General features: G+C 33.3%; 2 protein-coding genes across 3 annotated transcripts in view; one reads left to right on the top strand and one right to left on the bottom strand.

Moving 5' to 3' along the window:
* LOAG_00363 overlaps positions 1 to 9,852 on the top strand; it is a 10,308-nt gene extending 456 nt beyond the window's left edge. Inside the window, exons 1-18 of one of the 2 annotated variants that reach the window (XM_020445413.1) lie at positions 1,523 to 1,550; positions 2,081 to 2,254; positions 2,542 to 2,724; positions 2,988 to 3,181; positions 3,293 to 3,385; positions 3,463 to 3,612; positions 3,727 to 3,852; positions 4,061 to 4,132; positions 4,337 to 4,512; positions 5,053 to 5,152; positions 6,799 to 6,995; positions 7,309 to 7,486; positions 7,600 to 7,739; positions 8,010 to 8,061; positions 8,230 to 8,367; positions 8,670 to 8,897; positions 9,208 to 9,307; positions 9,417 to 9,852. In XM_020445413.1, the coding sequence (XP_020307333.1) occupies positions 1,547 to 1,550; positions 2,081 to 2,254; positions 2,542 to 2,724; positions 2,988 to 3,181; positions 3,293 to 3,385; positions 3,463 to 3,612; positions 3,727 to 3,852; positions 4,061 to 4,132; positions 4,337 to 4,512; positions 5,053 to 5,152; positions 6,799 to 6,995; positions 7,309 to 7,486; positions 7,600 to 7,739; positions 8,010 to 8,061; positions 8,230 to 8,367; positions 8,670 to 8,897; positions 9,208 to 9,307; positions 9,417 to 9,607 (2,496 nt within the window). In that variant the 5' untranslated portion in view covers positions 1,523 to 1,546 and the 3' untranslated portion in view covers positions 9,608 to 9,852. Of the gene's footprint in view, positions 1 to 1,522; positions 1,551 to 2,080; positions 2,255 to 2,541; positions 2,725 to 2,987; positions 3,182 to 3,292; positions 3,386 to 3,462; positions 3,613 to 3,726; positions 3,853 to 4,060; positions 4,133 to 4,336; positions 4,513 to 5,052; positions 5,153 to 6,798; positions 6,996 to 7,308; positions 7,487 to 7,599; positions 7,740 to 8,009; positions 8,062 to 8,229; positions 8,368 to 8,669; positions 8,898 to 9,207; positions 9,308 to 9,416 lie in introns of those variants that run through there. The other variant, XM_020445412.1, reaches the window with a different exon arrangement.
* Positions 9,853 to 11,841: 1,989 nt separating this feature from the next.
* Positions 11,842 to 23,632, bottom strand: LOAG_00362 (hypothetical protein; the record flags this gene model as incomplete). The annotated part of the gene is made up of 30 exons (XM_020445411.1): positions 11,842 to 12,374; positions 12,571 to 12,745; positions 12,869 to 12,972; positions 13,142 to 13,380; positions 13,627 to 13,724; positions 13,868 to 13,965; positions 14,403 to 14,492; positions 14,719 to 14,878; positions 15,052 to 15,192; positions 15,422 to 15,590; positions 15,934 to 16,063; positions 16,156 to 16,299; positions 16,508 to 16,640; positions 16,773 to 16,833; positions 17,124 to 17,279; positions 17,379 to 17,505; positions 18,023 to 18,226; positions 18,429 to 18,626; positions 18,705 to 18,776; positions 19,343 to 19,467; positions 19,652 to 19,862; positions 20,063 to 20,211; positions 20,379 to 20,463; positions 20,840 to 20,902; positions 21,047 to 21,220; positions 21,517 to 21,660; positions 21,842 to 22,091; positions 22,317 to 22,481; positions 22,724 to 22,843; positions 23,547 to 23,632. 30 exons carry the CDS (start codon positions 23,630 to 23,632, stop codon positions 12,024 to 12,026), a joined length of 4,422 nt encoding a protein of 1,473 aa, XP_020304127.1. The 3' UTR covers positions 11,842 to 12,023.
* Between the last annotated feature and the right edge of the window lie 334 nt (positions 23,633 to 23,966).

The raw sequence follows: 23,966 nt of genomic DNA, 5'->3' as shown, positions 1-23,966 counted from the left end.
AGCATTTCTGGAAGCCTATTGATTGATTGGTTGATTGATTAATTGATTGATAACATTATGAATGATTTCACACTGATTCCCATATTTTTTTTCTAGAATTTGCTAAAATTTCAAGCAAATTTATCTCGAAAATAAGGTGCAATTTTTATTGATCACATCGGAAATTCGAGTCTATTCCTGCAGCAGCACTTCAACCGAGAATTCCCGTAACAGTCTAGTGGTGATGCAATATTGATGAATAACAGCAGGCAAGCGCAGCTCAGGCTTCAATTTAGACGTCAACCATCTATGAACAGTAAATTATTTTGTCTTGATTTTGATACACATTGATACTGTTTGTAAAATTGTTTGGATTTCTCCGAAAAAGTTTCACTGCCATAAGAGTAAAGTTAAGGCTAAAATACCATAATTATAATTAATTAATGAGGCTATAATTGTACCAAATACCATAATTATAGTTAGATAATTAAATCTTTAAATAACATAACTAATAGTTTTAAGTGTGATAAATGCAATAATTAGATCAGTTATCAGTTTAGGTCAAAATTAAAATGATGAGAGGGGAAGGAAAGAGGACAGTATGAAGTGATCATCAGATTAATCTCAGTTTTGTTTTTGTTGCAAGGAATGGATTCAGAATCTTAACTAGAGATCAGATGGTTGATGAAGTTAAATTAAATTAAATAAATAGATGAAACAATTGTCACAGTAAAAAGAATTAGCCTTTATTACTGCAGTAGATGTAGTATCAGTAGATGCTACTTAGACTGATACACACATCCCTGAGGTGTTTTTCCACGGTTTTTGGGATCTAAACTGCATACGAGATGATATGATACTAGTCCTGTCTGTGTGTCTGTCTGTGTCTGTGTGTATGTGTGTGTGTATATGTGTGTGTGCATTTGTATGTGAGACTGTGTCGACTAACTTACTGAATGAATCCTTTCAACAAGCTCTTCACGGATATCTTCTTTTTCTATCTTAAAATTCTCATGTCTATCTTTTCTCCCCTTCCACAATTTTATTTTTCAATATACCTTAAGAAAGTGTGGAAGTGTAACATTTGTTGTTATCATGTACCCACAACTTATCTGCTTATCACCTTTAGAAATGTCAACCTACACCTCCTCCTGCTGACTCATGTAAATTATATTTCTCCGATCCTGTACTTGGAAAATTTTCCCATTTTTTATTAAGAAAGTTTAATGCTTTTCATAATTTAGAAAACAGTTTGAGAATGTTTGTGATTCATAACACAGAATAGATACTGTGAAATATACTTCATTCTAATTTGACCTATGCAAAACGGAAATCATTTCAATGATTTGGTACTATGTAATTGCCACATGGTAATAAATAGTATTTAACTTCAGGTTGTGGTAGTGCAGTCAAGTTAGAAAAATTAAATCTCTTACTGACAGTCACATTATATGACAATTATTTCTAGCTCATTCGTACGTCTTCTTCTGTCATCTTATTCTCATTAGGAGAAGTCACCAGTTTACGCTGCTGAGCGATCCAATAGGAAGCAGGTGTTTTTGTAATAATGGGTAAACATTTTTGATATCTTCGTCACTCTCAGTTTTGAGGAAAGAATTTCTTGTAAAAATTATAAAATCGTAAAACACGGTGCACCTTTTTTTTTTTTATTTGACTTATTGAAATTTTAGAACTTTCGTCCACATTAAGCCTACATCAACGAGGTTTCAACTTTTTTTCAAAAAGTGCTAAGGATATGATTCTATAAGTTAATGAGGTCATTCGTCAACTAGATTTAATAAATGAAGCCATTTGCAGAACACAAAATGCTTGTCACTTTATTTTATTACTACTAAATTTGTCCTGAATGCTCACTAAAATATGCTGAATTAATTCAATAACCAATTATTAAAATTCAAATATGCGATTACTTTAGGCATATGATGTACTTAATTTAATTGTATAGGAAAAGTATATGGTAACGCTGCCCTCTTTAAGTTCGTTTTTGGATATGAATGTAAGAGGCAGCATTGGAAGAGTTAATTAGAATAAGGTAAATCACTTTGAAATTCAAATTTTCAAATAAGGCATAAATTTTCAGTAAATGGCGCAGGATATGTTGCGCCGATGGCGGTTATGGTTGCGCCTAGCAGGGTAGACTATAGTGTAACGAAAGGTGGTCTGAGACTTTGGGCTGTGCTATTGGTATTCGTTATCCTTTGCTCCAGTTTTTACACTTTGTTTTCTACCATGGAATCAGCAGAAGTAGCGTTCGGTAATTTATTTTGAGTTGTAAACAACTAAATTTTGTATATAGCACTACTATAACATTAAATGTTAAATATATATTGTATAATGAAGAATAGAAACTTGATCACAAACATCCTTTCTTCTTAATTCTTTCCTCTTCTATTCCCTTCAACAACTATAAATTAAAAAGATTAAGTAAGCCAAGAAAAACCTTTTTAACATACATAATAGATACTATCGGATATTAGTTTCCCACAACTATTATGCGAATACTTATTATATTACGAGAAACAACCTAAAATTCATTCGTAGAAATCGATGGCGACGAAAACTTGGATTATGATGGTGACATTGATGATGACGCAGATGAAATGGCGATACATAATCGAAGAACCGAAAAAGACACCACTCCATCACGAGAGTACATATCACGGTCTAGAACATTTGAAGAAAACCGAAAAGCTCATCAAGGAATTCAGGATGCTCCGGATTCAAGTATTTCTTCTTAGCTCTATGCTTTTAAACATGATATTTACACGCACTTTAACCACACATTATAATTTAATTCCCAGTTTTTAATGTTTTAATAGCTAAAATACAGTTGATGCTTTTTTGAATTAGATAGTGAATGGAGTCAAATCGATTCATAAGTCAGAATTTCGCGTTATTGCGTATAGTTAACCTTTGTATAATAAAGTTTGTTCAACTATTTCGAACAAAACGCTGAAATTCGAAATTCAGAATTATCAATTTTACAGCTGACGATGATAGATTAGAGGAAGAAGAGTTGGAAGAAGAAGAAGAAGCCCGTCTGGCTGATCTTCGAGCTAAAGCTGAACGAAAAAACAACAAATCGTTGGATGAGACAATTGAGAATGTTGAGCGTGATGATAGTGACAATATTATTGGCGATATTGGCGATAGCAATGATAATGATATTGATAAATTTGATGTTAATGTTTCTACTATTCTCTTCCTATTATTATTTTTGTTTGATAGCTGAAATTGGTTATAGCTTGAATAACTAAGTAATTGAGTTTTAATCATGACACGTGTCTTTTAGATATCTGAACGAACGGCAGATGGACATGTGAAGGAGGATGATAAAGCAAGAGGAAAGCAAGATGAAGAACAAAACAAGCCAAAACGAGTAAAGGTATGAATAATATAATCTTAAGTATCCCATTTGATTATTAAAGGTATATTGATCGTTGAATACACGTATTCTGCTAGGTTCATCGTAAACGCATCGAAGTTGTGGAAGACGATGAAGAGGAGGAAGAAAGAAAGATGATTGAGAAATTTGAGAAAGAGAAAGGAGAGGAACAGAAAGAAGAAGGAACAGACGGGGAAATCCAAATTCAAGATAGTGTAGGACGTGAAGTAAGTTTTTTTGGAGATTTATGAATAGCACAGTTGTTAATCGGTGAAGTAAGATGGCGGGGATATCGGCTTTAGTTTTCTAAAACATTCTGCATTGAAAGTACTGAATTCCAGAAAGAGGAGAAGACAGTGGAGAATGAAGAGGAAGAGAGTAAAAATAAGCATGATGCAGAGAAGAAGTCGGGACTTAAGTCAAGAAGAAAAATCCCATCTTTTAGTATGGAAAAACCGAAGCGAAGTGTAATTTATATTTCGTTTTACATTTCTGTCAGTGAAAAGAAAAATTTGGCGAAAATATGATATATTAAAGGATTATAAATTCGTACTGTCAGTTTTACGTGCAACTATAAGTTGACTTGAAAATTTATTGAAAAGTACCAGCTCGAATTATATGTTAACTTCAGGGTCCTTCATTACAAAACATGTTTTTTTTTTTTTTTTTTTATAGGAATGTAAGCGCAAGAAATGCTTACCTGAGTATGACCGTCATCCACGAATGTCACTTTTAAAACAAATACCTGTATGTTTTACTTCAATGTTATTTTGCATCACACATTTTAATCAAATTATTTAGAATAAGACAGCACCTAAAGGGTAGAGTGAAACCTTAGTTTGATGTAAGAGCCTTGATTACAACGAATAATTGATAAAGGTTAAGGAAAAATAATTTATGGTTTATCCATAAACTGTGAGTAGCTCTTTTTTTTTTTTTTTCTTTTTTTAGCTTTCCATGTCAAATCGTAATAAACAGCATTCACCGCCTGCTTTCAAATTAACAGAAGATGATGAGGAAAGGGAAGAATGGAAGGATACAGATGAAGAACAAGAAAGTGAAGAGATTGATGACGAAGAACTTGATGATGCAAGCATCCGTGATTTAGCTGCTGTTAGAAAAGAGAAGTTTGTTTATTTTCTCAATTCTTCTTTTTGAATCCTTTGATTACCATTTTCTGAACTATTTCGAAGTATATGAATGGGTTTACTATAGCCTGAAAAAAACTTTTGATATTAAAAGAACAAGGTGTGATATCGGTTGTCATGCCTAAAATTATACTTTTGATAAAAAAGTAAACAAATTAAAGTGCAGTTGCAAGAAATTAACAACAAAATACAGTCTTTATCAAAAACATCGAACGGTCTATATTTTATTCTAGAAGTTTACGGTTTATTTTTCATTTTACAATTTATAATAACGAAGTGTAATTGCACATCGTAAAATTTTCGCCTGTTTTTTGAGAGAGCTCTGCCTACCAATATGGCTATAAAGCATTTGACAGTCTTCTGAAACGCGTATTTTAGTGTAATAAAGGATGAATTAAGCAAGTTTATCACTTCAGACAACATAATTCTCCATCAGATCGCGGTTATCATCACTAATATTGGACAAAATTCTTTTTAATTTTTTTTATTTTTCAAGTATTGATCAATGATTTATCGTAGGTTGAATGATAGGACTATTTATAAACGCCATGCTATAACAAATCGTGATGATCACAAGTATCGAAATCAATTGGATCGTGCAGATTATCTCGTTGAAAAGGTCAGTAAAAAATATAAACGTAAATGAAAATAAAATAAAATTAATTTGCAATTGATGAATTTACTATGCTTCAGACAGGGAAAATTATATCAATTCTTGTTTAACAATCCTTCCTCTCTTCGAATAGATCTGAGCATTCTATGTATTATCTTCTCGGTTCACCTAGTGACTCAGGAATATATATATATATATCATCATTACCGTACTGTTATTATTCCTTAATACAGCCAGGATTGAGATGAAATCCAATTTATCTGCTCAGTTTGCTTTCTCTTTTATTAAATGCATGTGTTATGAACCGATTAAGCTTAAATGCATAACTTTAATTCATATATTTCTAACTGTAGTAATATTTTGTCATGCAAAAATCTTTTCTCGTTATTAGCAGTTGTTCATAGTCCATTCTGCATTAGCAGTTGTCGTTATTTTATGAGTTGACTGAAATTGGTAAACATGCTGTGCATAATATTTTTGGCTCAAATCTTTTGATGAATAAAATATTCTCGTTGTTTGGATTATTTTAAAATATAAAAATATCGTTTTATCCTTGACAGCTCTAGTAATTAGGCATTTCATGTCGTGTTTTTTATTTGTTTGTTAAAAGATATGCATGATTGAATAGATTATCGATGAGAAGTTAAGATCTATTACAATTAATCTCCGTCTGTCAATTTTACATCCCATTTTTAATAATTACTTGTAATTTAAAATGTTTGAAATTTGTTTAAGTGAGAGAATGGTTCAGTTAAATTTCGATTATTGTTTCCATTTCATTTTTTTAATTTAAATATAATTTTCATGCATTTTCTTCTCTTATTCGTGTATGCATACACGAAAGTTCCTTGTTCTCTGCAATAAAACCTTATGGTTGCAATTGTCGTTTATTGAGTGGAGTACTGTTATTTTAGCACTACTAACTAACACTGCTACCACACCTAACACATCTTCAAAAGAAGATTAAAAGTGAAAGATTAAACCTAATATATTGATTCATTTTCCTTCACAATTATTTACTTATTTCTCTCTTCTACACGGACTACTAATAAATGGACTCACATAATTTTGAAGTAAATTAACCCATATTTCATTTCAAAATGATGTCGGAGCATAACACTTCAACTAATTTAGATCGAACACTTTGGTTCATTTCTTTAAAGACTGTGTACAGATGAATACCCTCTTATTAAGATGAACTGCTGATGATGTACAAATGTTGTATTTTAGGATGGAGTCTGAACTGTGATTTATAATTTCTTTCGATTTTAGCCCGGGAACTAAGCTTATTAATTTCTTATGTCGTCGATGTCAAAACTTTCTGCTCAATATTTCAGTTTTTTAGTATTTAGAATTGTCTATCATTGTTTTCTTAGTTTGATCAGATAGGACATCTGAAAATATGCGAAATAAATTAAGAAACATTAGGAGAAACGTAGCTTTAGCAAGAAATAAAGTATTAAAGCTAGGATACTAATTGACCGTGTCATATTTTGGAATATCTAATTAAATTCAGGCTAGGACACATTGAAGATTTATCCCATGAAATTTAATCCATGAACATCAGAAAGGAAATGTTATCTAGGATCAGCACTGAAACGAAAAAAAGATTCATATGAATATGCGATTAATTCATGGAACAGCACTTTTAGCATGATTATCATTCCGCAATTGCCATTTTCGAGACTGTTTTACGGGATAATCCAGACAGTCCCCGAGCGCATTTCGGTATCGCTCGAGCGAATGACATCAGAAGCGAAATTGAATCAGATCATTCATATCTGGATATAGCGATCAATGAATACCAAGAAGTGCTAGACATTGATGATACCCCAGATGCGTTGTTCAAGTAAATTTTGTGCTTTGTATGAAGTCATAGTTGTTAATTCTGATTCTGAGTAGATTCAGATTCCAAGATATCTTAGATTTCGTTCGGAATTGTTAAAGGTAATTTCCTATTAATAATTTTCAAATGTAAGTTAGAAAGGAGTGGGATGGGAAAGAAAGGAATCTTTCGAAGCCTTACAAATAACTGTCACAAATTGAGATATCGCCTTTTTATGTAAACAGCGTGTCTTGTAAGCAGCTCATAATTGTCATTAAACTATTTGACTTCTAGCATTAGTTATTGACATCCCAGTACTGTCCTTAATTTTTTCCAGTCAAGCAGCAAATCGCTTGATCGATCGGGCCAGGTTTCGCGGTTTATTGCATCGTGTATTACAAGCGCAACGTTCTTTGATCGATCGATATCCGGATGATTTACAGCTACACAATAACCAAGGATTAACCTTCCTAATGATGGGACGTGAAGACGATGCACGAAGGATATTTGAAAATGCGAGTTGATCATTTCTTTTTTTTTTTTTTCGAGATCTCTATCGCAACACGTGATCAGCGATAAATCGAAATTATTTAATTTCATCCTTTTAATATTTTTAAAAATTTTGTAGGTTTTAAAAATTTCACCAACCAATGGTGTCGCCCAGGCATATTTTGGTTATATTTTGAAATTGAGCGGTGATCTGGAAAATGGCGTGCTATATATGCGCAAAGGTTTGCGTGCTATTCGTGAAGTAATTGCCGATCCGAGGTTTTCCTTTTCTGCTCATTTATCAAATCTTTATTTTATCAAGCTGTCAGCTATCCCTACCACGTCACACGATGACTGAGATCACTTCATGCTTCTGACTTCATGCTTTCATGCTTCATGCTTCTCATTTCCCCATTTTCGTTTATCAAATAAAGTCACATTTTCAAAGACACACCATTAAGATTACTGAAGTGTAGAAGAAAAGTAATGAAAGACTCCCGACTGTTCATTTTGAAATTTGTATAATATATTTTTCTCTTTCACTTTCAGATTTTATTATCATTTCGGCGAAGCTCTAACGCGACTGGGTAAGAGACAGGAGGTAGGCTGGCTTACTTCAAAAAAGATGGCATTCTTCTTTTGCTTACTTACTTTTGAACCAGCACGAAAGTCCAAAAGATTTCGAAACTTTTTTTCAGTTTATAGAAGCACTATGCGACAAATAATCTTATTTTTGCGCTTTCTTTCTGTAATTCTAAAGTATTTTAAGGCTTATCGAGTGTATAGTATTGGAGCAAAAGTCGGTCTTTTTCCTTCTCCTTATCAGCGATCTGTTTACAACGTCGAAGGTTTAACTGCCCGTCCTTGGTGGTCTGTTGAACAAACTTTTTGTTCAAAACATCTGAAGGTAGTTTTTTTAGGTTGCCTCACAAGGGCATTTATGATTTGTGAAAAAGTAAAACATTTTTGTTTTAGTTAGTGTGAGCAAATTTTTTTTCTTTTTATATAATTTTTGAATACTGCAGTATATTTGATAGTGGAAATCAAGTGGCAATTTTAAGATTCTCTTAAAAAAAAGAAATACAAACCTGAAAAAAATGAAAAATGGAGTTTTACTTCCTTTAATACGTATATTGTTGTGAAGATTATTTAAAATGAGTTTAGTGGTATTCAGGAATATTTGAAACAAATATGTTATTTTATTTTCAGAAAATCGAAAGACAGTGGACGGTAATTAGGGAAGAAGCGGCGGCAATACTGAACAGTCAGCCGTATTTATTCGAACCAGAACATGAAGAGCTAACTATAGATGGACAGTGGTCAGCGTACTCTTTGTATAGCAGTAATTCATGGAACGCATCAAATTGTTTAAAAACGCCAAAAACATGTAATATTATGCGTATGTTCAAGGATTCATCCGATTGCTTAAACAGCGAGGTGAGTGTTGAAAAAGATTCATTGATTATCCACTCAGTCACTAAATGCATAAAATGGTAGAAATTATAGGATTCTGTCATAAACATTTCCTGATTACTGAAGCTTATTGTGAGAGCTTCAATCTTTTGGTATCTTGCGTCTTTTGGTATTTTTATTGTTTCACGAGTGGTCGTAAAAGTTAATTTCCCTCTCACATGCAGACTGTTTTTGTGGTGGGTCTTCCAGTAGAAAGATCAAGAAAAAAAGTTGTGATTTCAAAGTCTTTTTCACTCGATTGAGGATCGTTACTCTGAAGATTTCTCCTTTACAGATAAAGTTTTCACTTCTAGCAAGTGGCACCCGAGTGTGGCCACACTGTGGATACTCCAATTATCGCCTACAGGCTCACCTCGGTCTTACAATATCGTCTGGTATGTCACCCTGGTTGTTGTATTCGCTTAAGTTCTGTTTATTTCCTACAGTTTAACAAATTTTTTCGAAATCATAAGGTTTATTAAAGTTATCCAGGTTCTTTTGCAGAAGCTAGACTGCGAGTAGGACATGAAGTCCGAGGTTGGAAAACGGGTCGTTTCCTTGTTTTCGATGATTCCTTTGAGCAGGAATTGTGGTTCGAAGGCGCATCCGCAAACAAATATCGATTGATACTTAGAGTGGATCTATGGCATCCTGAAGTAGATCCGGTCAGAAGAGTTGACTTTAGAAGCGTTTGAAAATGCGTCATTTTTTTGTAGCCATTTTGTTTCTGTTTCAACAATGCTGCACTACTACTCGTTTTCATTTATTTCATTTGCTGGGCTTCTGTAGATTCCAAATTCTTTAAATTTGTTTGTTAAGGTGGCTCCATCATCAAGCATTCTCTTGTTTGCGAAAAGCAGGTAGTGTTGATCTACTACGTAACTTTCATTTAGACACCTTGCAAGAATAGAGTAGGTCTTATGTTTGCTTTCATCCTCTACCCCAGTTTAACAGCTGTCAAAAGGAAAGCTTTTATAAGTATCGTTGAATTTTCTGATAATTTCGATATTTTTTCCAAGTGACATTGAACAGATATATCATTTGACTCACTATACCGATCGAATTCTCCATATGACTAACACTTAGTTTTTGCGTATGCTTGAACTATTCTCGATTCTTCGTCATTTATTGACAGTCCTCGAAAAAATATACCTGTTTCCAATTAATATCGCTTATAGAGGCGACGAGCATCGATTTTAGTTACCACCGATATTGTCACTCAACAATGCTCTTCTTTCATATATGCCATAGTTTTGAAATTCAAATGCATGTAGTTCATCTCTTTTTTGGAGAGAACATTAAGTGCTGTTAATACGAGAATATGTGTATTTTCGATGCATTTGAAATCGAATTTAGTTCCTCAGTTCGAATTTTTCTGATTGTGTTGTCTCATTTCTTACCATATTGAAATTTAATTTGGAATTATTCGATCTGCTCAACAGATAGTAATGTTTAAGTGATGTGTTTATTGTATTTTTCCCCTATCTTTTATTTATGCCGTAGAGAGAAAAGACAACGAGTTCAGGACAAAATGCGTGCAAATTCTACCTCTACTAATGTTCTTTTCTAGGCTCATCTATTCCGATGAATTTCGATCTGGACTAAGCATGTATGCACTAGCAAAAGGTAATGAAGTGAAATTAACATATTAAAGGTATCCTAAAAACATAGGAGAGGACCAATCTCGATATCGAAAGCATTGGCATCGCCGCATCAAACCTAACGAGAAGTTATTCAAATCCCTCTCGGGATCGTCAGAAATAAAGTCAGAGAAACGTTGAAACGTCAGAGATATTAGTATGGGAAAGAGATGACTAATCATTAGTAAAGTTTTTCGTAAACAGTTTCATGGGATCTTCTTGGTAAATCATTTAATGGGTTCCAAGGATAAAGTTATAAGTATTTTATACTAAAAGGCTGGAGTTGCTCCAAAGTAAAATCTACCGTTGGTAAGGTGAAATGCATGTTAAATAATTACGATTTTTTTGTTTTTTTCTTCCCATAATAAATAATTGGAAATTTAAAAAGTGGTCAAGGGGAAGTAAGATTTGATCAAATCAGAAAAGGTGTTCCCGCATTGACGAAGAAACAAGCGGTTACTGTTTCTTTTTTTTTTTTTAACATTTCAAAATACTCAGAAAATGCAAAAAGTTAGTGCGTACATTCCTTAACGAATTAGAGAATAACGAGCTATGGGAACTGAGATAAAAATATTATGGAAAACAACCTAATTATTTTTGCTCTTAAAGTATTTAAATAAAACTACCCCCCTTGATAGTACAAATATTATTACAGGCAGTTAGCATATTTTACGATCAGCGGCCGAACTACCTTAGTCCTTTCCTAATCTTGACAAATGTCTGAATGTTAAAAATAGGGCTGTACTTAATGCACAGCTTCCAGCTGAAAAAAAACAATTATTTCAAAAGAGAGAGATGGATTCACTTTAGAAAAACCATGAAAGGAACTCCAAAAATTCATCCAAACATGGAGTCAGCTAGATTGCTATTTTTCCCATAAATGGTTTAACCACATACATATGGGAAATTAACAATACCAAGATTCTCTTTGTTATGGCAGGTATTGCTAACTCTTGTGTTATTGATTTTCCCAAGAAATGGGAAATTTTTAGCAAAAGTTTAGCAAAGTTTTAGACGTCAGTATAAAACTTTAAAGGAATTGGGAAAACGAGGATCCCCAAAACAACTGGTTTTGAAGACATAGAAGTGTAAGCCGAAATGAATTCATAAATGGATTATCTTGAGCAGCTTAGCTTCAAAAATCACAAAAGCAACGAAAACTATCTACAAAAACGGCAAGTAAATGGGGTAAAGATACGACTGGATAAAAAATGTAAGGTCAATTATCATTAACCGAAGAGTCATTAAAAAATAAATGTGGTGCGGTGGTCAACAAATCGAAAATTTTACTCAAGAAATTAAATTGTGGGATTAACACATGTGTCTGGCATCTTCACATACTTCAAAATATTTTTTGAATTAAAAGAAGATTAGATGGTACATTATCCATACTCACACGGCCAAGTACACACACTCACACATGTATGCATACATAAAAGCAGACATACATAAAAAGATATTCGGAACATATTTAATAATTTGACTCGACATCCGACTTATTGATAACTTCGAGGTCACTATTATCATTGCTCATAGCGGTTATTTCTTTATCAATGCTATCACTAATCTTTTCAAATTCTGATGTTTCCGGAGAAGTCTTACCAGAAGCCTCAGCAAAAGTTGGATGGAGATGTTCAGGACTACTTCCACTGCTTCCATTTGTTGATGGTTTTGATGTCCCTTCCGGATTTTCTGCCATTTTATTCATACTTCGGTCTTTCTGCACAGCTATTGCTTGTCGCAGTTTCTGATCATCCAATAAACGTCGCAGAGGATGATTCTCATCCTTTATTAGGTTCTGTATTGTATCGTATTCCACGACCTAAGATAAATCCAACGCACTTATCTATTTTCTTCAGAAAATTTTAAATATCATTTTGTACTAAAAATAGAAACAATGATTTTTAGACATCAAAATTACTGCAAAAGTTCCCAAATTTACTGCTTAACTTTTGCCAATTAATGGCTCACGATAAATCTGTTTAACTCACTTAGCTAGCTTTAAAATAAATATCTACCTTTCCTTGCTTCATATGAAGAATTTTGTCCAAGCCCAAAACATTTTCCAAACGATGAGCAATTATCATAACGGTACAATCGACAAATGCTTCACGCAAGCATTTTTGAATGTGTCGGTCTGTGGCATTATCTAGGCTACCTGTTGCCTCGTCCAGTACCACGATCCGCACCCGTCTGAATCAATTATTTAGAAACTTTATCAAATATTTCAAAACACATAAAATCTAGCCAGAAATATCACTTTACTCATCGTTTTCCTAAGGTACATAATTAAAAAAACTTTCCAAACTGAATGACCTCAGCAAAGCTCTTGCCATACAGAACAATTGTCGTTCACCAACTGATATATTACGTCCACCTTCAGTGACAAGTGAATTCAGTTTCTGATCTAATGAAGATACCTGAATAAGAGAACTACAAATACTTTGGCTAAAAATGTAAAAATCAGTGATTTGTTTGGGAATACGCTCATTCGTTAGTGTAACACTGAGTCATATAATGGCAAACTAAAATCCAGAACCTTCAAACATAAAAATGTTATTGAAGAAATTTTTGCTTTAAAAACCATACCATATCTTTTAAATAAGTTTTTTCGAGAGACATCCAAATTTGGTCATCAGTAAATTCATTATTTGGGTCAACATTAAACCGGATTGTACCAGCAAAAAGCATTGGGTCCTGTGGAATCACTGCCATAGCTCGACGCAACCGATAAAGCCCAATAGATGCTGTATTGATACCACCGATTTCAATAGTGCCCGATGTCAGCGGATACAATCGATAGAGGACATTACAGAGCGATGTTTTCCCTGCATAAATTGTGAAAAAAAAAGTAAGAGCTATTTGATAAACACTGCATAACTTTACCCTATTAGAAAAATGTAGGCAAGAGGAAGATTAAATATAAGCTTAACATTGACTACTAGGAAATTTTTCGCTTATATGAATTACATAATTCCAAGAAACATTTCGCAGATGACATCAGATGTACTGGAATTTAAGATGACTCAGAAACACAACATGAATCTTTACCCACTCATAATTATCTTACTCACCTGATCCAGTGCGTCCGATAATTCCTATCTTTTCCTTTGGTTCAATCTTAAAACTGACTTCATCAAGCGCTAGCGGCAAACTAGGGCCATAACGTAACCTGAAAAATTAGCTATTTTGAATTTTGGAACCAGAGACCTATAACATTAAAAAAAGAAAGTTCCGAAAATTAGAAATATGAAAATAAGGAAACACGAAACAAAAGCAAACAATTATAGAGTAAAAACTTTAAACAAAACTTACGTAACTCCTCTGAAAACAATGGGTCCTTCTACAGGACAATCATTTGAAAAGAAAGAATCATCCCTTCCATTTTTCCAATGATCTTCCGGCTCGATGTGCTGGAATAAAAATGTGCTGTTTATAAACTCATAATACAAACGTATGGAAAAAAATTACAGAAATGTGCGGAGAATAAAAATATCGATTGGTGTCTCATTTTAACTTATTCATAATCTGAACGATTAATGCGATTTCTACATTAACGTCACCACTTAAATGTAATGAGTTATACAGATATGTAATAATAGTTGATGAAACTAAGACCTTGCCTTACTTGACCGAATTTAAACAGTATCGAATTCATGGCATAAAATGCAAGATAACTCTTCCCAAATGAAAAAAAAATTGATTCGAAGCAAAGAGATATATTAGACCATTTCTGTTGAATACTTACATGCATTAAGCAATTATTATGTAGTTAATTTCATCCATAAGTCCTACAATAAGAAAATGTATCGTAAAATCATAAAAAATCAAACTGCATGATGGTACTAACATCGCTGTAATAAATAACGCGTTCAACGCATGTCATTTTTGCCTCGAGCTCTGTTTGTGTGCGCACCGCAAATTGAAAGATACCACTCATCTACAAATACCGAAATTTTTATCATTTTCCAAATAGAAGAGGAATAGTTTCGCATTATTATGTATCCGGTGCATTGAAATAACACTTATAAAGACCAAACTTTGTTGTTGTTCCACGAAAAGTTTCCACTCAGTTAAATACTGGAGCATTTGAGGACCAATGATTTACCCTAACTACTTCACAGTAATTCATAAGGTCCATTCCACATCACAGAAAATTTTACTACCTGTAGTGCAAAAACAAGTGCCATTCCAGCATCTGTTGGTGCTATACTTCCGGTCAGCATAACAATTAGTAATGCCACAATGAAAGTGATGGCAACAACAAGTAAATCCAACCACACAGCTAACCAACGCATTGCTGACTGATACATGAACATAGCTCCACTTTAAAGGAATTAAAAAATCGAATTTAAAAACAAATTGGTCAGTTCAGAGAGAAAAAAAAATGCCAAGTGCTCAAAAATCTTAAATTTAACGCAAGTAAAGGGATTAAAATTTTACTGTTGTAATTTTTAACTGAAACAAAACAAATAAATACAATTTAGAAAAATACGCACCTATTCAAGTCCAGCTTATTTTTTAAAGTCTCAATAAAATTATCAGTTTGGCCAAGTGAGTGAATAGTTTGAATACCTTCCATACTTGCAGATATGTGATCAAACAGTGGCGAACGTGATATATTTTCGAACCGTTTTAAACTGAAAGATTTCGGAATCAAAAAAAAAACTATGAAATGCTGGAATTCCTGTTCTAGCAAAAGTTCAGTGCATGTTCAAATATTGTGATGTTAACGTCACGAACAATAAAAGTGTCATCGGAATTTGGTCTGATAATATCAAGAATAGCCAATACGAATACTTGTATTAATAATATTTTTGGACTAATCTTTGGCACATCTTGACGATGACAGCTGGAAATACCAATTACCTTGTGATGCCAGCTCGAAAACATAATATGAAAACAGCGAAAACAGAGAACAAAAATATGCATGGAAATAAGAATGATGGGAAAACCCATGCGATCATAATCAGATAGCCCATACAAGTAAGTGAATTTTGAAAGAAAACTTCAGCCGTGAATGGCAACTTGACGTCAACTGAAATTTGCATTTATTCAGTATATACATTTTTTCTTTCAATAGCATTTCAATCAAGTGTTAATTTCCTCTTCGGGACGAGTAAAACCGAAGGAAAAAAAAATCACTTTTCTGCTAATTAATAATAATGCCAAATAACCGCATCCGCCACATTTCTAACACTCCCCTCCCACGCCCGGCCAACACCCTACAAATTCATCCACTTGGCAAGTTACCGAAGATTAACTATCACATTTTCGTGAATCGTGAGAATCATATCCATTTCCGATTCCCTGAACTAAGACTTGACAGCTATTAATAAATATTTCAAGATGTATATGTGTTAGAAATACGAAGAACAAACTTTCATCCATATCTTTCGAAAATCGATTAAGAATCCGTCCACTTGGTGTTGTATCGAAAAAACGAACTGTGCCACGTATCACGCTATCAAACATTCTATTGTGTAGTTGTGAAGCGGCATTTAGTGATACCTGAGCTTTCCACTCATAACTAATTCATAATTCGTGATTTAAAAGGGAAAATCGAAAAAAACAAAAACGCTAGACAAATGAAAATAACTCACATGAACAAAAATAAGAGCTTTCAGAAGGCCTGAAACGAACAAAATGATTACAGAAAATCCATAGATGGTGGCATAATAATTGGTATACTCGCTTTCTGCTATGCTAATGAATTCGATGTAGGTTTCTCCACTGATATTCACAACCTGGAAAGTGTCATACAACCACTGCAACATCCTTCTTCGATAGATTCCATTTGAAATCAAGTTTAGGTACCCACAAATAAATGTCAAGAAAATAAATTAGGCATGCTGCACTACAGATAATTGTTACTTTTAGATTTCGAGGTTCTTTTTTGATAATTAGCTGAGAATCCAACTTTCGGAAACATTGAAAAAACGATTCAGAGATTACCTGCTGTGAATGTCCATATTTTAGCCATTGTGACAGCCAAGCAGTAGAAAATATTGAGGCAACTACATTGCCAGTAAATGCGAGCAGTAATACCACCCAAACCCAGTGGCCATTAGCTGCATCGATGTATTGCCTAAGCTACCATATACTTACTCCAGAAATTCAAGATGTCAAAATTAAATCTTTTGACTGGACCTTCACATTTCAATTTCTACGTTAATAATTCAAAATATACCATTAAAGTATTTTTAAAAAAAAAAATTACTTGTAAACCGCCCAGGATACAGTTGACGAGCCGAAATTCTCTTCATCCATAACCAATTGTCCTGAAAGCTGCTGCAACTTTCTCGAAACGTAAACTTCAGAAAGGAGCACACTCATTAATTTGCAATAGAAGTTGATGAAACTACCTAAATTATATGACTAACCTGTGCTCTATTTGAAAAGTTTCGAAAATCATTTTGTTCCTACGGACGAAAGGGAACCAGAACGATTATTCGAATAAATTTTAAAATCATTTAAAAAACTAAGTCATTGTCAAAAATCCAAGCTTCACTTTTCCAGAAATCTTTTTCTAATGGAAATTCTTTGCAATTTATAAGGAAATTTTGAATACCGTCATCATCGGGCTTCGTAAGATTTACAAATTCGTCCGATATTTTTGCTCCTACTTTCACAAATTCATCGGCTCCATCTGGTAGATCTATCTTTACAAAACCATCTCCGAAGACATGTTGTTCCTCTGCGGTCTCCGATATCGACTTGATTTCATCTAAAAAATAATTCACAAAGATGAGAAAGTGATTTAAAGAGAAGCATTTTATTTTGAGCTTTAAATTTTTAGTTTTTGAGTAAAGATAATAGTACTAACCGGTATAAACGGAGCGTTCGCAATAAACAGCATACGCTTCACATTTCTCTAACAGTTCATCATGAGTACCTACTGCCTTAATTCTTCCACCTTCCATGTAGCAAACTCGATCACATTTCGACAACCGCTTAAAAATAGAGTGGCATCAAAAACTGTGATTCTGATTCGATATTCTACTGAGAATCCACGAGTTTGAAGTGATTATTATAAAAATAAATTTTATGAAGTAGAAAATCGAATTCCTTTTAATCTACGTTTCACACTTAGTTCTTTATTCTGTTACATACTGAATTTCGTTTAAAGCTTTAAAAATTTTCAAGCTTTAATTTTTTAACTGCGTGTTTGACTTATTGCTAGGAGTCAGTAAATTATTTTAGTGGTCATTTTTTTTATCACTTTTTCTCAAAAAAATCTTTTTTTTAAGTGATTTTAATAATAGGAATGAATGATGAGTGTAAATATTTAATATACTAAAATATATTGTTGGAAGACAGATGACATCACTGGAAACTTGATTAATGCAAACGTATTACTAATATAGGCTTTGAAGAATGAGAGTGAGCAAAGAAACACATAATATGAACCAGCCGAGTGAGAAAAGCGTAAATCTGCAAAACTTTGAAAATAAAAATTGCAAAACTAACTTGGACATCTGTAGTAACCATGAGAACAGTTCTGTTTGCTAACATTTCTTTCACAGCATGCTTGAAAATACGATCAGCGACTTGCCGATCCAGCGATGCAAATATGTCATCTAAAAGATAAATGCGACAGTTTGCAAAAAGTGCCCTAGCCAGTGAAATTCGAGCTTTCTGTCCTCCTGATATTGTCACTCCTCGTTCTCCGATCTGAAAAATATGCAACACAAATGAAATTCAACAAGATTTTGAATCATGAACATGAATTTTGAATCATGAACAAAATTTTTTTTTTAAATCATGAATCATGAACAATCATGAACCATGAATCATAAACAAAATACATCCTCCAAATGCTCAAATTTCCAACTTATATATTTGTACATTTTAGTTCATTTATTTCAACAATTACCTCTGTTTGGTCACCCGCTTTCATTGTTTCCAAATCTTTAGTGAGCTCACAAACTGTGATGGCTTTGTAATACCGACTTGTGTTCATTGGCAAACCAAATAATATATTACTCTGAACTGTTTGATTCAAAATCCATGGCGTTTGTGTTATAAACGCTGCTTGCCCCGAAACATTTAACGAACCATCCTTTGGCACTAGCTTAAAAAAAAACGATATATGTGAAGAATAAGAACTGCATCTGACTACCATGGTCTATTGTAAAATAAAAGAACTTACATGACCAACAATGGCGGTAAGCAAGGCTGTTTTGCCACTTCCCACTGGACCACATATACCCAAAAGTTCCTTCTAAAAATTCAGATTAACTTTATAGCGATAGAAATTACTTAAAAATTCGAAATCTTATTGAATTTTTATCTCACTGAAATTACTGAATTTATCCCAGATATATGCATCTTTCTTTTCTAATATTAGTTGCCTTACTAATCACCCTACTCACAGTCGTAAAAAATTTCGTAATGCAGTGGGGCGCACAACAGAAGGGACCAAAATATGAAATAAGGCATACAAAACTGGAACATTTTACCAAACTGTAGTCAACAATGCCAACAGAATTAAAATTAAATACTTCTTCTAAAAAACTTGTCAAACATCCTTAATCCCAATATTCAGCTTTAATTAGAATAACCATTAATATGAATTGCAACCCGTTACATTTGGCTGAAACAAAATGTCCGTGTTTTAACGGAAATGTAACTTAATGTTACTTTTTCAAGCGTCAAAGAATTTCCTCCTTTTTAACTAAAAATCTCCAACCCTCTGACGAGTAAACATACAGTTTTTCAAATAAGTATATAATAAAAAATAAATAAATCATTTCACCCAAGAATAGGGGAATTAATTATAAAAATAACCTTCCGCACATCCAGGGTAATGTTTTTCAGTGCAATTACTGAATCAATATCGTTTTGCTCATTAACAACAACGGCACTCCTTTTACTCGTTTCTTCCAAACTTGATGCTATTTCATTTGCCTGACCTTACCATATCCTTCATGATTAAATTCTATAATCTTTCACCAAAAGAAAGAAAAAAATAAAGCTCGAGACTATATCATTCGTGAATCATCAAGATTGAAGCACTGGTAACATTAAATCAAATAACAACGCAGTGTACTGGAACAATAAATATAAAGGTGCAAGTAGACCACACGCAAAAGTTACTTTTATCATCCCAAAGATAAGTAGCGTTTCTGAACTGAATCGCGATGTTTGCATCTCGGCAAAATGGGATTTGTTGGTCATATTCTGGATAGAGCAGTAAATTTTGTATTCTTTTCAATGAAGCAAATGCTTCGGCACAATAACGACTTCCGTAAGGAATCATCCGAAGGGCGAACACCATGATAAAGAATACCGTTATAGTGCTAAATGCCTTAAACAACAATTTAGATGAATGTTGAGGTGCCACTAATTTTTTGAAATGATTTTAGAATTTGGAACTAATTTGAAATAGTGAAACACAAAATAAATAAAAAGTAACTGGAGATATACAAGAGACAAAAGTCAAGAGATTTAGAGATATATGGATTAAGGTCGAGAACAAGACAAAACAATTCTTCGAAATGAACTTACGTCACCAGTCAGAAGATTTCCGCCTGACAATATAAGTCCAAGGAAAGTGAAAACTGTTGCCACCACGGGTACCACAGATCCAAATGCAATTGTGAGACTTTGTGCCAGCCCTGTTTTGCGCAAATCTATTTTTTCACTGCGACGCATTTCTGAAGATACTTCGCTGTTTACTGCAGAATGAACATATAAGATTCTAAACTTTCTACCTTGGTTTCGTAGCAAGAAGTTTACCACGAGACTCATCAAAATACCACAAATACCAATTTCTAATCCATTAAAGTCTAAAGGCAAGGTACCTGCTGAGCAAAAAACCAACCTTTTATTCTAGTAGTGAACGATTCCTCCCAAGCATTCATCTTTATAAGTCGGATGCAACGAATTATTTCACCCAATAAATTTAACTGAAAAACTGTTACATAAGCATTTTGAAAAAGTAAGTGAATTTCTGATTAATAAAAATTTTAATTTTTTTAGATGATGGGTTCTTCGCTGTAACATTTCGTAATGTAATACATACCAAAGCGTAAGAAAATGTTTAGCATCTCAAACTATATCACTTTCATCAAAATACTATGTGTACCACAAAAGACAAATTCTTATTTTCCACTTTCTGCATTCAACTTGTCTATGTTTGAATTATATTCGAGCTAAACAGCCGGATAAAGTATAAATGAAATTGATAAGGTAAATGCTGATTTTTCGTCTTTAACTTCCGCTTCTAGGTTTTCAATAATCATATTATGCCATATTTGTACAAATTTAGAAATAAGGTTTTACCCGTCTTTCAGTTTTTTGAATTGCTGAAGTTCGAAAGCGGACCAATGTTTTGCCAAGTGCGAACTAGAAATCGAATCAGTGATATAACAGATTAAGGAACCAAACGAAAAAAAAATCTATTTATCACCACAACTAGTTATATCTGCTCAAATAGTATTATGTGCTCGAGAAAGGAATTAACAAACTTAAATTTTTTTAAACATCAACCTGTATGGCATCAAAAACAAGAAATGTGAGTATTCCTAGCAATGACCATGGCCCAATAACAACCAGAAGATAGATTATTCCAGCAATTAGCACCAAAGGTCCAACCAATACCAGTGGTGCAAATGAAACTGCATCAAGTAAACGTTGTCCATCATTCGCAAAAATGTTTACCACCTGGTAAAAAATATAAAAACATCCGCCGAGAAAAATAAAGACAAATCAAAAAAGAGATCGGATATAATGAAGTCTTACCAGAATTCAAAGTGCACATAAAGAGTTAATTATTCTAGACCACCCTGTAAGAAAGAATGGTATGGACCAAGCAAGTATATGAGCCACAAATCAGAAGATGAAACAGTGTACTATCTTTGTCAACTAATATCTGTTAGAGGTAGCAACACTAATTTTGTAAAGATCCTTTGAAGGGATTTCCAAAATTACCACTACTAGGGATATGGACTAATACAAACCTCTGCTCCAGTTTTTGTTCTCAGTGAGCGCACACTGATCAATTGTTTGTATAGTAAAGCTAGTAAGGCTCCACGAACTCTGATACCCGTTCGGTAACTTACAGCCCATGTAGCTCCATATGAGAGTACTCGTATTGTTTCGACCTAAAAAATATAAATTTAGTCCATTTTGAAGAAAACTAACCATCTTCAGAGTAAAACAAAAAAAATCAAGTGTTGAAAATAAACATAACTGCACCGAAATAACTTGAAAACAGCTTCCAGTTGAAATTACAGTAAATTTCAGCCTGAAATTATAAAAAGCAAAGTTTCAAATTTTGCTTACTGTAAGAATTGCAAAAGCCAAGAAAATGCCAAAACCAAAATTGGGATACATATTGAAAAGAGGTGGTTGTTCAGCAAATGATATCAATTCTTTCACAAAACACACTGGACCAATGAATCCAAAAAGCAGGCAAAATACGAAGATGAAACAAGCAACACAAATTCTCGTCTTGATGAACAGACACACGACTCGAAAAAGCGATGGTCTGTTGGGTCGCTGTAGAAGTTCTTGCTTCCATAAATATTCAAATCTTAAATCGATTGACTTAATTTATCCTGGCCAAATTTGATGAAGTTGTCCGTTTTTTTTTAATAATGCTTTTGAAAGTAAAGATTGATTCTGAAACACCACTAATAAAACTGACAGAAGTGACAATATTAGAAGCAAAGGATGAAAATGAAGTCAAGAATTAGCGTTTTGTCTTTAACTAACGCCTAACAAAAAGTGAAAAATCAGTATTGGGAACAAAGGCTACCTTGCCAAATTAACACTAGATGCATCATAAATGCTGCAATTCCACACTTGATCTTGACTTATACGACCTCTAAAAGCAGCCCAAAGAAATGGGAATATCCAGCTGAAGGTTATAAATGAAAATAAGCCTGACTCGTCAACTTTACTCGCGCTTGAACGTTCGTGTCTGTAAATAACTTGCGAATGTTTGCATGAAATTAGGTCGTGCATAATATTCAAGTAATTTACCAATAATAAAACTGCAGTTCATAATTTTCTATTCATAAACAAATCATAATTTAATATCGATGAGAAAATAAAAGTGTAATTTGCTCAATTTGCTTTTCTGGACATTGCTTTCATTTTACTTCTTTATCATACCATTTGAAAATGCTATAAAGAGCAACTGTTAATTTAGGAGAAATTTACTTATGAAACGGCCGTAAGGGTATCATATTCTTTAGACTGGAAGTGTAACGTGCGAATGTTTTTGGTTCGCGAGATCCCCTCATGTATCGGATTTTAGCGCTACGTGGTGTATCTTCACCTCTGAAATTCCAAAAGTGAGTTACTCAATTACAGCATAAGCATTTCACTTCAACTCAGTGAAGTTAGTTTAGTATTTCCTTTTTGTTCGAAATTACGTTCGAAATTACATCAGGAATAGAGGAGAGAGTTCCTTCCAGCAGCGTACATTCCCAAAACATTTAAATTTTTTACAAACTTTTTTCCGGTGACAGAAAACACGTTGCAAAATAAATAGAAAAAAAACATCAAATCGATCACTTCTTTGTTCTCCGAACAAAAAGGAATTTCAACTGTACTTCGATAAAACATTAAGGAGTTGCATCACGTAATTCATTTATTACTCTAACTATCAAATCTCCTTTTTATCGGTACATTTCATTGGTTTTACAAAACCCTAACTTTATTTTTTGATATTAACTATAAGTTAAATATCTTCCAAACACTTCTCGTCTCAAGAAACAGTTAGAAGAGAAAAGAGAAACCGATTTGAAATGATGTCCGAAAAATGAAGCTTCTGCAGTTATAGAAAAAATTTTTAATTTAAGGACTCGAAATTTAGGTTTTTTGGATAAATCGGTTTCTCTTTATTTTCAACTAAATCTTAATAGTTAACCTTAGGAGGAATCGGATGTGATTATGCTGTGGTATCTCAATTATAATCAAAATTGGAATAAGTATGAAAGTGAGGATGAAATAAAGTAAGATGAAATAAAATAACACTTACTTGAGTACTCGCCCCGGATAAACTTCATCATATTGATTCTCTGCCTCATCTTCTGATGTCCTTTGTAAAGCTACATCCAAATCCATCCAGTACTAAAATTATTGGATATAATGACTAAAACAGTGGGATAAATGCATACATAGAGGAAGGCTTCATTGGAAAGATACGATATGCAGCAAAAACTATTTTCGGATGTTTATTAGAAAGCTATGACAACAAAACCAAATTTATTTCTTCCCGTCTTATCGTCATTTTTCGCGAAAAAGAAACGGATGTGAGAATAATAATGCAGATTTTTGGAGTGATTTCCTGATGTGCACTTTAAATTCAAATTTGTTAGATTCTCAAAATACATAGTTTTTTTTTTTAAAAAAAAGGTCCAATTAAATGAAGTGGAGATGGGAAAAGAATGGAATGGGA

The sequence above is a fragment of the Loa loa genome, assembly GCF_000183805.2.
Source record: "Loa loa unplaced genomic scaffold supercont3.7, whole genome shotgun sequence".
Lineage (NCBI taxonomy): Eukaryota > Metazoa > Nematoda > Chromadorea > Rhabditida > Onchocercidae > Loa > Loa loa.
This window is presented reverse-complemented; position numbering and strand designations above follow the sequence as displayed.